Source organism: Schistocerca nitens, chromosome 4 (assembly GCF_023898315.1).
Source record: "Schistocerca nitens isolate TAMUIC-IGC-003100 chromosome 4, iqSchNite1.1, whole genome shotgun sequence".
In the NCBI taxonomy this organism is placed as follows: domain Eukaryota; kingdom Metazoa; phylum Arthropoda; class Insecta; order Orthoptera; family Acrididae; genus Schistocerca; species Schistocerca nitens.
Window position 1 is genome coordinate 356,366,492 of NC_064617.1, and position 15,890 is coordinate 356,382,381.

General features: G+C 39.2%; 1 protein-coding gene across 3 annotated transcripts in view; it reads left to right on the forward strand.

The window, feature by feature from the left end:
• Window positions 1-15,890, forward strand: part of LOC126253093 (enoyl-CoA delta isomerase 2-like) — a 143,939-nt gene that overhangs the window by 125,144 nt on the left and 2,905 nt on the right. For all 3 annotated transcript variants that reach the window (XM_049954196.1, XM_049954197.1, XM_049954195.1), the window contains exon 6: window positions 3,455-3,595. In XM_049954196.1, coding sequence (XP_049810153.1) covers window positions 3,455-3,595 — 141 coding nt within the window. The remainder of the gene's footprint in view (window positions 1-3,454; window positions 3,596-15,890) is intronic.

Sequence of the window (15,890 nt, forward strand, 5' to 3'; positions counted from 1 at the left end):
TAGAAAACAACTACAATTGTTTAGTAGTGGAAAGGTGTCATGACCAGATTTTACAAAGTTTACGCAAAAGAACTTGCTCCCCTTGTAGCAGTAATTTATCATAGACCACTTGAGCAACGAAAGGGACCTAGAGACTGGAAGGGTTGTAGGATAGAGGCACACAATTATAGACCAATACTGTTGATGTCAATCTGCTGTAGAATTATGGAACATGTTTTATGCTCAAGAATTATGATGTTTTTTGGAGAATGAAAATCTCCTCTATACTAAACAACATGGATTCCGCAAACAGAGATCCTGCGAGACTCAGTTCGCTCTGTTCCTCCGTGAGATCCACAGCGTTATAGACAACCGCACTCAGGTTGATGCCATGTTCCTTGACTTCAGGAAGGCATTTGAGTACAAAGTGTCAGATGCTCTTAAGGCTGTTCACAGATGATGCAGTTGTCTATAACAAAGTAGTAATGCCAGAAGATAGTAACGATTTGCAGAATGACCTCCAGAGAACTGATGAATGGTGCAGGCTCTGGCAGTTGACCCTGAACATAAATAAACGTAACATGTTGCGCATATATAGGAAACTATTGATGACAAACCCCTGGAAACGGTATCTATCAAATGTATTGGAGTAACTATCCAGAGTGACCTTAAGTGGAGTGACTGCGTAAAACAAATAGTGGGAAAAGCAGATGCCAGACTCAGATTCATATGAAGAATCTTAAGGAAATGTAACTCATCCACGAGGGAAGTCGCTTATAAGGTGCTTGTTCGACCAGTTCTTGAGTATTCTTCATCTACTTAGGATCCCCACCAGGTACGAATGACAGAAGAATAGAGAAGATCCAACGAAGAGTGGCTGTTTCGTCATGAGATCATTTAGCTGGCACAAGAGTGTTATTTGTGAATCACAGAGAGATTTACTATTGAAATTTTGAGAGAGCACTTTCCAGGAAGAGTCAGGCAACATATTACTTCCCCCACCTCCCACCCCACATGTGTCTCGCATAATGACCACAAGAAGAAAATTCAAGAAATTAGAGCTAATATGGAGGCTTACTAACAGTCTTTCTTCCCACACACTACTTGTGAGCAGAACAGGGTTGGAAGGCTCAGTTAATGGTACAAAAAGGTACCCTCCACCATTAGGTAGCTTGCAGAGTATGATGTAGAAGTACACAGATATTCAAAAATAGTACTGTATCAACTACTTCTTCCTTTCTTCTGTTCCTGAAGATAGGTTCCCTACCTCTGTTCAAGATTTCCAAATTATTTTCTAGTATAAATTTGAGTATGTGCTCACCTCTGTTGTTGATGTTGCTGCTTCCCCACACGGGGTTGTGGGCATTGGCATTACAACCAGCCAGCAATTATTCAGTCTACTGTGAGCAGCTGTCTACTAGCCTCCTCATCTCCTGGGAAGTAATAGTCCTCAGAAGGAAGGTAAGTTGAGGTCAATACAGTTCCCATGTGCTTCCTTCCTCATGTTGTTTCATCCTGGTTGTCACTAAGTCCCCGGAAAAGAAATCGGCCAACGGCATGAATGAAATTTCATTCTTAATATGGACATATGTTCTAGAGTTCTTTAGGTTTCTAGAGTAAATCAACCTACCTCCAGTTTCTCCAACACCTGAAACGCCCTTTTTGTATTGATAGGGTTCCTGGATCAGGGCCACCTGCATCTCCTACCTCCCCTGGAGACGACTCAGGGTGGCAGTTGCCCCTTTACTGTGTTGCTGGTTTACCTGTAACACTTGCGGCTTCCAACTTGCCACCATGGCTGCTTCCAGTGTCTTTGATTATCCTAATGGCAACCTGTGAGAGCCATAAGCACAATTTCAGGACCAGTTCTTGTATTGGCATCAGGGATTTTTCACTGAATACTGGTAAACATCCAGTCCTCTGTTGAGACCCTTCAGTTCTGCACTGTACTTTCTCATACAATCTTAGGTGGGGCATCTTTAAGAAGTTTCAGTATTCAAATTTATATCTTTGCAATCTTCAACAGCTCAGCCACTGTCTTGACCAACAGCTTCCCCTCCTACTGCAGAGTTACCTTGGATATCATCTCCTTAAACCAATTCACTGTTTCTATCCCTTCACAGACAAAGATAAGAGCACCATTGTCGAACAGACACACCCGGATTTGGGTCCTGGACTTGCATCCTCCACAAACTTCTCAAATAGATCCACCTGCCCCAAGGTTATATTCATCAGTGGATATCCCTGTTGGATAACTGCCATCCTAAAAGCTGAGACACAGTGCTATAGGTCTGTTTCCCTATTTCTTGCCTTTGCTTTTTAGGGATCCAGTTATCCTGAGAAAAGGGAACGGTAGACTCCTCTTATGTTTTCATGTTTCCTGTCTTAAGAGATAGAAGGGGGTCTGATTACTGCATTAACTCTGAGACAGTTTGTTTTTGAGGTTTTCGGTCCAAGACTTTTTTATTTCTTCCATTTATGTTTAGGAAGCCATTCTTAGCTTTCTTTTTTATTTGTTTGTTGAGAAGTTTCCTCCTGTGAACCTGGGACCAGGATTTGACCTTGACCTATTCCAACTCCTCAGCAACTGTTTCCTCTTCTTGGACTGGTCTGTTGCCTGATACAACTGCGGTAACAGCTTCCATGTGGTCCAACCCAATGCTTTCGTGTTTGAGGCCGCATGAAGTCCCTCAGCTTTTGTTTTGTTTTGTTTTCCGTGTTCTCCATTTTGGTCCCTGCAGTGTGGGACTAATTACTCAGGGAGCTTACCTGGTACCCTCAGGCATCTTTAATGACACCTCTTCTCATGTGCCACACACACTTTGCCATGGAATTGGGGAAGACTATGGGAGTGGATATGGGAGAGATGGAGGTTGTGGGACATTCTTTGTACGCTTCATCCAGTGAGGCCTGGTGGCATGGGAGACTATGCCAGTAGCTGCATGGCCGTAAGCTTCATGTGAACATACAAGCCTCTCTGCTGGTATGGTTAGTTCTTGAACAAGGTGATGTCCTCAGGAGAGATGTCAAAGTTTAACTCCAGAAAAGTGGTGGAATGATTCCTCAGAAAGTGCAGTCAAATTTCTTCTCCATCCTTCCCAAATCTGAGCTTGTGCACCGTCTCTGAAGACCTTATTGCCAGTGGTATGTTAAACCATTACCTTCCTTCCTTCCTGGCACAGGATGAAATGTATGATATAAAATTTGCTTATTAAGTTCATTCTCATGATTTAAGGAAATGGAAATGTTTCACTTAGTTCATCAACAGTGCTAGAAGCTAACGGCGAACCAAAGGAAACAGTAGGAACTACTATGCCAATTATACTGTTGGCAAGACATGAGATTTTAGAGATATTGTGGACTTCTTCATAATATTCTGACCACAAATTATGTACTTGTCCTTAATTGAGCAAACATATCTAGTTGATTGGGTATCATACAGTGATCATCTTGTCTCTTTCGTTTTTTCTTCCAGGCTGGGAGTATGCTTTATTTCAATTACCAGATGGACGCGAAGGAAGCATACACTTGTGGCTTAGTCAGCCATTTATTCAAAACAAATGATCTGCCAAATGTACTACAGAAACTGGAAGAAGCCTCCACTTTGCCTGTCAAGGTGACGTATTCTGTTAACACTGACACTGGAAAGATCATTATGATTTTGAAGCCCCACAAAATTCAGTCATTTTAGTGATAAAAAGCTAGTTTACAAATAATGGCTAGATCGAAGCTTGACTTTAGTGCATGTGTAGTTGCTGAAGTGATATTGCACATTTGTTTGCAGTTAGTAATAACATTACAGGAACAAGGACAACAATGGGCTTTGTATTGTGGTAATATATTTAATATTTCATAAAAAAGCAGTGACACATTTGACATTAGTTTAGAGGATACAAAATTACTGAATGTGTTACTTTATTTTACTTTGAAGTTTCCACTCACTTTAATACCAGTGTAGCAAACTCAGCTTACTCTAATCCAAATTTCTTCTGTACTGGCAGTGAAAACAAGCACAGTAAACAACATCTTTCATTGAAGATATTTGCTAAGTTGATATTTATGTACCTAATGAACATTTATATATAATACACTTGTTTATTTCATAGATAATGTCATGGAAAGGATATCCTTCTCTAGATCTCTTCTTAAGAACACCAACCTTTTCAGCAAGAGAAAGGACATCCACACACAGCCTTATCCTTTTCATGATGTTGTTGTTATTCCAACCTGGACTTTCCAGTGTTTCATCTCATAAACAAACACCATGGACAGTCAATTTGGATAAGAAAATAATCCCACACTTATAATTTTTCATTAAATTGATAATATTAAATTATTTGTATAGATGAAGTACGTTTCGTCACAATGGACAAATGTGGAAACAGATGTGGCTGGTTTTTGCACTGTTGTAGTACTTCACAATAATGGAGAATGAGCTAATGAGTGATCTTAAAACTCAAAGCTGATCTGGTAGTAGTATGGGCAGATTTTGAACAGATGAGAGCTGCAACTGAGGAAACCAGTATTAGGAACAGGGTATGTGACAGGAATGTGTGAAAACCTGGCAACTCATGCAAAAAGTTTAAGAGATGCTGAAAGTATACTGGCTGTGGTCTAAACATTTCCAGCTGCTTCAGCAGCTCTCTGGAGAATGTAGAAAATAGCATGCAGACAAACAAAGGGATTCAAGAACAGTGCAAATTAAGTCTAAGCAGTTCCTACCTGGATAGTGAATATGCGGTAATTAAGAACCTTTAAGCAAAGTGTTGGACTCAGAAATATCAAATTTGATTTAGGCTATTTAAGGAAATACTTTTGTAAAGAAGATACATAATGAATATTGGGCAGATTGTTAACACCATGGACAGTAAACTCAACTACCCAATTGAGGATGACATCAGGCACATCACTGAGACTGCTCCTCTCACTAATCTGAAGCTTATACATTCTTTGAGCAATATGACATGCCCTGGATAAAACACTGTGTTGAACTTATAAAGAAGGAGCTTCAGGAGTTACTCAGCAGGATGAGATGATCACATATGGGTGGCTACTTTCTATCACCACTCACTCTGCAACACTGCGCACAAGGTCTATGTCTGAATGTTTCCAGTGTTAAGTTATTTGCATGACTGATTTCTAGAAGTGCGTGTATCCAGAATACTGCATGTCAAATCCCTGTGATTTTTAATGTTTTCACTATGGCCTGTTGTAGGATACAGGCTTCCAAAGAGAATAGCTGTTGACATAATAGCAACAATTAATGATTTTTTAAAAAAATGCTTCAACTTTTACAGCACAAAGGGTAAACATTGTCAACAGTTATTGAGCCCCTTGATCTTTTTGGAAGCCTGTACCCTGCAACAGGCCTGGTGTTCCTGCAACGTTTTCATTGTATCTGTCTGCAGCTCAGTGCCTCCCCTATATGGTGAGTATCAATGTAGTCTTCTGTATTGTTGTTTATCAATACTATTGTTCTAATGCATTTATTTGCCATGTGACCATATTTTTGTAAGTAATTTTCAATAAATAGAAGTTTATCGGAACGAAGTCAAAGTTTCTGTTTTACTTCTGTACATGAAAAAGTTAAGAAATTTATCAGAAATCTAAATATGATGCGGATGAATCCAACTTATTAAACACTGTATCACCTTTCTTCGCCTTGAAATACCCCCCCCACCCTGCCCCCTTTTATAAATGCCCTTTTTTGCACTGTAAATGTATTTTGCCATTTTTGGAAAATAGCTGTAGAATTTTATGGTACTTGTGGCAGTTGATTGTTAACTGTTCCTTAGAGCTTGTTTCCCTTTTACATAGCGATTTCTATTTGTTGTACTAAAAACTTTATTTGTATATCTGTGCCACTGTTAAATTTTAACTTTGTTCATTTAGAAGAAAACTGGACAAAGTATTAAAAGTATATATTTAAAAACCAGTGAAATTATTCAGCAGCATTGTCTGCTTTATAAATATCTTTCCACAAGTGTTCTCTACTCTCTATAATAGAATGATTCATTATGCTTTTGTTACATATTATTTCACTTTTATGATCTCAACATGACTTCTCAGAATGCTTAATTTACAATACATGACAAATCAGGCTCAGATAAACCATTTACTATCTGTTTTACATAAAATTCACTGCAGGTGTTTGTATCTAACTTGAAGAAGTTGTCAGTGGTTGTGCGACAGTGACAAATTATGGTCAGACAAGTAACTTAGCATTTTGTTTCACATGTTGCTATGTTGTTCAAAGCAAATGTTTTGGTCTAAGTAGTAGTGTCAATTACTGTTGCAGTAAGATATCTAATTCTCGTTGTAAATTTTACCATGGAAAATAATCTGAAGCTGCATAATGCCGCAAGCTGTGCTACATACAAAGTGGTGTAGTGGCATCACTGGTTGGCATGCTGCTGGTTACCAGTATTTCTCATTTCTAGAAGATTCTCAAAATTGCTTATGTTTGTAATGTTTGCACAGTCTGGAATATTTGATGTTTGTGTAACTGCACTCTCTGATGAGGGGTTCAGTTTATGACTGGACGTTAGTCCTTCCAATGCTACAAGTTGTTCTTCACTGATGATCCTGCTTTCGTATTAGGACTCTAGTGTGGTTACAAAACGACATTGTATGGTGAAGATGCTGCGTATTTCAAAACATTTATATCACCGTGGCTCCAATTACATAATGTACAGGAACCAGGAAACATGACGTGTTTGGCAAATGCATACTTTTCTTTGGATGGCACAGCCCAGCACTGAATCGAGTACAACCAAGAAAAGTGCAACAGCTGCGATAAATTCCAGCCCAAACTGAAGAAAATATTTGGCACCCGCTTAGCAGAAGAACAATTGAAGAAGGTGATCCAACATTATGGGAAACTGACGGTTCTACACATAGAATGTTTTAGTCATACACCATATTGCAAATGCGAATAAGACAGAAGATGACAAAATGTCACACTTGATGAAAGGATTTGCAGGATACATGTACCATGCTCTTGTATGTCACAGCAGAGGTACTGAAGTGATGCCAGCACACTATGAAAATGCAGCAGAAAAGAGTTGAATGAAAGAGGTTTACTGATTACCAAATGTGGTCCCTATGTCAGTTATGGAAGATCACTATGGCCTCGCCTCTCTCATGTGTCAGGTAGTAAGAGAAGAGAGTCAGCAATTTATGGCAGCCATCAGTGTCATATCAAATACACAAGAGACAGCAGCCATGAATGTCAGCCCCACCTGGCAGGTAGTAATGGAGGATCTCGAAGAAGAGGTGCATCCATGTTTAGCACCCATCTCTGCCACCAGTCGAATGTGCCAGGAACAAGGGACTCAGCCAAATCGGACTTATGTCACAGCCAACAAACAACAGACCACCACCTGACCAACTAAAGGTAAAAGCCCTGCAAATAACAGACATTTGGAGGACAGCACGTTGGTATGTTTCCACTGGACCCGTACAGTACTGCAGGGAAAGAAGACAAGTTTTTGAAGAGTGCTAAACCCCCAGCCCATCACAACAGTTCTATTTACATCAATCAATTGCGGATGATTATAGTTGAGCTGTGGAGTGAACCCCATCACTGTACCATGGACAAAGTTGCTCCCCAACATGCTGTAACCATTTCCCATTGCCATACAGAGGTACCCCCACTCACCTAACAACCAAATTCTAAAAAACTAAGTGATGTGACCACCTGTGGAGGCGAGGCCATCACAGATAATGGCATACAGATGTGTTACAAAATCATGAGAAAAGATGTCTACCCATTGTTGCACACCATTGACACCCTAGAGTGCTTGAAAAGAGCAAATTGTTTCTTAGCCGTGGATCAAGGTTGACTGGCAAAAGACAGCTTTTGTAACTCCAAACAGACCCTATGAGTTTAAAGTTATGCCATTTGGACAATGTAACCCTCCAGTTACTTCTAAGCTGTGTTGACAACCTGTTTGGTCACCTTGAATGGATGACGTGTTTTGCTATCTGGATGACATTGTTGGTGTTTTTTTAAGACATTTGAAGAATATCCACCCCACCTGATAACTGTGTTGAGTTGTGTTCAGATGGCAGGTCTACACCTGGAATGGAAAAAGTGCTTCCCTGCTGCCCAAGAAACAAAAATTTTGGGGGCACTTAGTGAATGATGACAGAGTCCATTTCAAACAGGAGAAAATAAGACCAGTCACATATTTTTAGACTTATCAGCACATTCATGATGTGAGAAGTTTTCTTGGCACTTGTTTGTACTATCAATGATTCATAAAGTACCTCCATACCTCAGCACATCTGCTACGGGAGATGCTAAATTTTCTCCAAACAAGGTGCAAGAAATATCTGCCCTTGTTCTTCAGGAGGTGCTAACATCTTCTCCAGTTCTATCATTGTATGATGAGAATGCTGAGACATAAATTCACATTGATGCCAGCAATTATGGGATAGGTGTAGCTCTGGTACAAATCCAGGAATGTGCTGATAAAGCTGATAGCTTATGCTTCCTGAAAACTCTCCAAGCCCAAGAGGAACAACTCTACAACTGAAAAAGAGTGCCTTGCAGTTGTTTGGGCTATCAGCAGGTTCCTACTGTATTTATTTGGCAAACCATTAATCTTTGTCTCAGATTATCATTTTCTATGCTGAATGACAAGCTTGAAGGATCCACAAGTCAAATGGCAAGAAGGGCACTGACGCTTGAGGAATACATCATCACAGTTGTATATAAAAAGGACACAAGGATGCTGACTGCCTTTCAAGGAATCCTATGGCAGGAGGACAGCAGCTTGGACCTAATCTAAGGCATTGCTGCATTAAATGTTATTACTGCTGGGCAGAGGGACATCTGTGGTCACTTATCATGAAGTATTTTGATGATGCCCCAACCTCTGGCCACCAGAGGTTGTAGACTTAATTAGACGCTGGCATCACTGGTGAGGTTCCTACTTACTCATCATTTGCCATGTCAGCCATTGTAAGGAATTCCAACAATAGAAGCATGTGTCACAGTTACCTCTGAGGCATCTGGTACCAATTCAGTTTGCAGCTCCGGAATGCAAGGTTCCTTGCAGATGACATATTTTCTCTGATAATGAAAAAAATTTCAGTTTAGACTAATATCATAGATAATTTTATGTTGCGACATCACCCACAGGATGACAACTGCCTGCCACCTACAGACATATCATCTTGTAGATTGCCTGAGTAAGACATTGGCAGATAAGCTTCCATTGTCTGTTGACATCTAACAAAGATTGGGATACAGTACTATCTGTCATGACATTCACATACAACACAGCGAAACAAGGCAATACAGGCTTTACCCCATTCCTTCTGCCACCTGCATGTGAGGCCGAAACAAAAATGGATATACTGATCCCATTTCAACAAGATGATACTCAGGATGACTATGTGAAACATCTCATCATCACGTCCAAAGAAACAAGATATCTGCCTCACATACGGGCCCTTGACACCCAAGAGAAAAACCGGCAGCACCACAACACCAAGTACCGCCCAGTCAGATAGAGCATGGGAGACTTGGAATGGATTTTTATGACTGTGCAGAAAGCAAGACCATCAGAGAAGTTACTGAAGTGCTACTTTAGGCCATATTATATCCTTCATTGCTCGTTGGATGTCACATACAAAGTTGACGATTATGACTGTTCATCATGAAGACAAAAGTGCGGAGACACTGGTCCATGAGTTCCGTATGAAGTCCTGAGGTGCAAATATCGACACTGGAGGCTCCTCATTCAAGGAAACTTAGGACTTGCATCAATAGGAGGGGTTTCCTTTCTAGCTTGTCAGAGTGAAGAGGATGTGACATCTTGAATGAGAACTTCTGAAACACTAGGTCACTGTTTCTCCAGGAGAGGGGGCAATGCTGCAAACTGTGTTGTGTGCAATGTGGTGTAGTGAATAATATTGCTCATTGGTGAGCTGCAGGTCTCCAGTTCAAACTGGACCACCAGCAATTGTTTGTCATTTAGTATTTATCATTTTTGGAAGGTTTTCAAAATTTGTTATGGTTGGTGTTGTCATAAAAGTACTTTCTGTGCTAAGTATTGTACTTCATTGACAACCTCCCTCTTAGATTTGGACTTGATTCTGGTTACAAGGTGACAATATCAAGAAGTCTACGTGTCCGTGTACTACCAGTCAGGAAATCAGTGTTGAAGTCACCAAAAATAAAAGAGTATCCAGTTAAGTCTGCAGAATTTATTTAACAATAACTACTAACCTGTGTGTTTGGATAAATATTCAGTAATTTTTAGGAATGGGGTTTGACTCTCATTTTTACATACATACCTGGTACCCCTTTCCCCTCCTTCGGTTTACAATAATATATTAGCTTTCCTACATCCAAATGCTGTGGTGATGTCCCATGTGATGTTCAGAGAAGTAAAGCATATCTGCTAATATTTTATATGCCCTTTCATTTTCCTGCATTGTTATTAGAAGTTTATCAGGAAAATCTGCAGAATTGTCCAAGCTGCACTATATTGCTTTGCTAGTAGCTGTTTCAACTGTTTTTAATCTGCAGCCCTGTATTTCAAATGAATTTACATAAGAGCTAATGCAAACATGGATAACACGAATACAGCTTTGGTCAGATTAGATGCTGCTGACAGTTACCCATTCAAGTCACCTCGTGGACTACAACCTTAATGTGGTGAGGAGGTCTCTATGCTTCAGTGATCCACAGAGATGTACTGGCAAGAACTGCATCCGCTAGCCCCCTCTCCACCATGCCAGACTGGTCAGCAGCTGAGAAACTAGACAGACAGTGGTCTCCCTAGAGGATTCCTTTCTTGGGAGTATGTGGGTGGCAACCACATAGAACCTCAGCTAAGTGTGACATTATTTCCACTTCCTTGTGTCAGATTATTTCTGTTGCTTTTCCTATCAGCCTTTCTTGGCCAATTCTTGCCTTTTTGGCTCCATTACTATTAGGTTGCAGGACATGAGAGTGTCTTTAATTTTCATTCTCTAATCTTATCTTCCATGGGGGAGGAAAATCTCCACAGGATAGAAACCAGAAATTATGGACGAAGAAAAGTTGTGGGAAGGCATGATGAGACTGAAATAGACCATACAGTGGTGGTGGTAGTAGTAGTAGTAGTAGTAGTAGTAGTAGTAGAAGAAGAAGAAGAATAAGAAAAAGAAAGAGGAGGAGGAGAAATTAATATCTTACCAGAAGCATTCAGACACAGACTGTACAGCATGTGGTGCCACTGTGTGTGTGTGGTGATGGATTTCACACCAAGTGTGAACTCCCTTCTCTCCTGAGTGACTCTACAAACTCTGCATTATATACACTACACATCAAACAGAAATAACATCATTATAATTTGTGGAGATTAATATTTTTTACAGATAAAAACATAATTTGTAAATGCTGCAAAACACTTACAATATGAATCTTGTAAATTTTACAAAAAAATAACACAGGACAATGTTGGCACACTATGAGCTAATATACAGGTGCTGCAAGGGGAAACTTGCCGAGTCATAACGTCATAGCAAATATCATTTTCAAGAAAAACATTGTGCAACATAATTTACAAAATATGATGAAATATCAAATTTCTGATGATACAGCAGAAAACAATGTGATGGTTGGTAATGTTTCAAAGAAATCAAATCATTAATGTAAATGCTGTTTTACCTGGGCAAGGTCTTAAGAAGCTGAGCTTATTATCCAAAGAAATTTGTGTTTCTGCAAGTGGTATGATATGGCCAACAGATGGAGAACAATTACCCTAAAAGCACAGAAATGTTACTTGCTGTTTTTATTTTAGGTTTATGTTGCAATAATGTTACAGATTTGTGGTAAACAAAACACCGAAATATAGACTTTTTCAATGTATCAATCATTACGTATAGCAGAGAATAAATGGGAAATCAAATTAGGCCAACAATGAACCCATGTGTTAGAACTTTAAGTAAATTCACATACTAATATAAGCCCTGGAAATTAATTTACACCCTCATGAAGCTTATAATAAGTAACTTGATAACTGCAAACAGTACTGATGTACAATTTTCTGTACAGTACTCAAACAATCAAATTTTGTTCGAAATACGGGTGCAACTTTTACAGCTGACAATTTTAAACTAAATTTGGTAATACAGTCCACCTATGTTTATGACAATAAACAGTTTTTTTAAGTGGCAAGGAGAACTGCAAGTTACATTTTACTTAAGAGATCATGTCAGATACTTTACATTAAGGTGATCTAATGATGGCTGACAGCTGAAACTAATACTTTGTCAAACATAAAAGACAAACATATTTGCACTCTAGACTGAAAATGTAATACAAAATTTCAACACATATGTAGCTGATGAATTATTCATACAGCGGTAAACAGTGTCATATGCATGATGACAGAGTCCATTTCAAACAGGAGAAAATAAGACCAGTCACATATTTTCAGACATATCAGCACATTCATGATGTGAGAAGGTTTCTTGGCACTTGTTTGTACTATCAATGATTCATAAAGGACCTCCATACCTCGGCAAATCTGCTATGGGAGATGCTAAATTTTCTCCAAACAAGGTGCAAGAAATATCTGCCCTTGTTCTTCAGGAGGTGCTAACATCTTCTCCAGTTCTATCATTGTATGATGAGAATGCTGAGACATAAATTCACATTGATGCCAGCAATTATGGGATAGGTGCAGCTCTGGTACAAATCTAGGAATGTGCTGATAAAGCTGAAAGCTTATGCTTCCTGAAAACTCTCCAAGCCCAAGAGGAACAACTCTACAACTGAAAAAGAGTGTGTTGCAGTTGTTTGGGCTATCAGCAGGTTCCTACTGTATTTGTTTGGCAAACCATTAATCTTTGTCTTGGATTACCATTCCCTTAAAAAGAAATCATGAGTAGAATAAATTCACTGATAAATAAAAATCTAACATGGAGATGGTAATCTTGTTTGTCTTAAGTGTATTACCATACTGCATTAAGGTTCTGCTAATTGTGAGCAACATCCATCCATGAGCTGTCAGTTATTTTATTTTAGTATTGTCTCCTTATGCCCTCCCTGTATCAAAATCACCAGTTATCCTATGTCATGTGCACTATTTGTATGTGCATCAAATAATCTATGTTTTGTTTGAATTTATATTTTCTGTTGTTATGTTTCTGAGGCAGAGATGAGAAAAATAATCTTGGCATTTGCCTAGATGGATGTGGAAAAGTGTCAACACACATTTAGTCAGCACCACATGAAAAGTCATTAATCCAACAGAGATTTAAGCTGACATCACTCCTCTCTCTTCCATGCAAGCTAGTACTTTGCACATTAAATTATACAGGCACATCATGAAGTTGATTATATTTTTAGGAAATTACAAAACTTTTTTTCTGCCTATTTTTGCTCTGTGTTCAGGCACATGTGCATTGTAGCTTTATCATACAGAGTATTTCCAAATAGAATTATTTCAAGCATACATCCTTCTGTCCCTGCTCCCCCTCCCCCTTTCCACGGTTAATAGTTTTGGAGACCCAGATCCAGATCCATCCACAGTACTGCGGTAGAGAATTTCAAGTGTTATTTTACTGGGGGTGTAGTGAGTAACTCATTTCCACCTAAATCAACTCATAAATGAAGACAAGTCAAATTAACACATTCATGGTTGTGTTAACAAATTAATAGCTTCAGAATAGGAAGAAATCACTACTATTGCACTGCAGGGTCAATAAGAACAAGTTATTTATTTTCCTAATGAAAGATTTCTAATAAAATCTAATGTATATACTTTAACACCAGTAATGTAACTTGATATCATCTTGAATATTTCTCTTCAGTTTCCAGAGCATATCTAACCAGAAAGTTTAGCCACTTTTCCCATGCAGGTGATTAACAAAGTTGAAGATGAAAGCATCAAACAATAAAGTTATTTTGCCTCTGTAAATTTGATAACGTCTTATAGCAAAATAACCTCAAACAATTTTTTATCAAGGAATGTACAGTTCATTAATCAGAACATCTAATATTGCAACTTCCATTCTCAGACATCTTGTATGCAATTTGGCATAATGGTAAAAATCTTACAGTGCATTTATTCCATAATGAAGTTTGTTGTAAACATTAATCAGTCCAAAAACATCTACACTATTCAAAAATTTAATACAAAACAAAGATATTACTTATATTATTCATATTAAGGAAAAATGAGACCACTTACAAATGATCAAAAGGAAGTGGAAGATAATAACACAACCTCAACCAAACATGAAATCCAGTACCAACTGCACTAAAATTATGAAATGTAGAGAAAAAACACATGAAAAGTAAGCTGTTCAACAGATTTTTTTTTTCCAACCGAGTTCGCTGCTGTCAAGGTACCAACTGTATGTTGTTCCATGCTAATTAGCATCCTGCTAGAATGTTCCATCAACAATCAACACAAAGCCATAAAAATATTGCAAAGTTACAGTGGCACAGTCCAAAACAAACCTAAGAGCTTTTTCAATTACATTGTGGTCTATAATTGAAAAGCTATCCATCTTTGGAATGAAATACATCACTGATTCTGCATATCAAGTATCCGACAGTTTGTTAGAAGGTTTGTGGAGGTACATGGCATTAGATGTCTATGCACAGGTCATGCAATTCACATAAATAACAGTCCACAGATTTGTATACATTGATGGCACCCGATAACAACTCAGATGGGTTCCATAGGATGTACGTCAGGTGAATTTGGTCTCCGAGACATCAAATTAAGTTACCTATAATGCTCCTCGAACGACAGTAGCACAGTTCTGGCTCTGAGACATGGACTGTTATACTGCTGAAAGGTGACATTGCCTTCAGGGAAGACATCAAGCATGAAGGGATGCAGATGGTTTGCAGCTGTCAGCTTGTCTTAGATTACTACTGTAGGTCCCATGCAAGTGCAGGAGAATATCTCCCATAGCATAATGCTGCTTCCACCACCAGCCTGCACCCATGGTGAGCTGCCATTCACCTTGGTGACAGCATTTGTGAAGATGACCATTGACCTATTGTAGCAAAACTGTGATTCAGACGAAGAGCCAACATGTTTCCATTGATCAATGATTGAATCCCGATGGTCCTGTGCCCACTGCAGTCATAACTGACAATGTCATTGGGTGAACATGTGAACACATAGGGATGGTCTGCTGCGGAGCTCCATGGGTTACAATGAACAACGAATGGTGTGCTCTGAAACACTTGTGCCTGCCACAAGCACTGTGCTCTTTCAGCAGAGATGCCACAGATCACCATCTATCCTATTTTGGAGAACAAACAAGCCTCCAAACTCCACGTTCTGTGAAGAGTCGTGGACATCCAACCATTCAGTACCCTGTGGTAGTTTCACTGTCCTACTTCTTTCCGTAGATGCTTATGACAGTAGCACATGAACATTCAACCTGCTTCACCATTTTTGAGATACTCATTCACACACTCTGTGTAATAATAATCTGTCCTTTGCCAAAGTCACTTGTCTCAATAGATTTCCCCATTTGCAGCCCATATCTTTGCTAGGGTGATCCACTGTCTGTGTCTGCTCTGCTTACATACTTTTGTTACCACGTCATGTGCCCACAACGTCACAAGGCAGCATCCAACATCGCAGTGGGCAGTGGTCATAATGTTTTGGCTTATCAGTTTAAGTATTTTTGTGGAGAAACAAAAACATCCCCATTACAGTTGTCCTGTATTTCTTCGTCTGCTAGCACAACTGTGATCACTGGCTATTGAAAAATCATTGTCATTAATGGAGTAATATGGGGAGGCATGGGGTCAGGGATAGAGGTGGAATGTGCCATGGGTGAGTTCACTCTGGCACAGTCAAGGAAAGTTGGGTGAAGCAAATGGTGAAGCTGAGGAGCAAGTTCAGTAAGAAACAAGGATATAGATAAAACAAAGT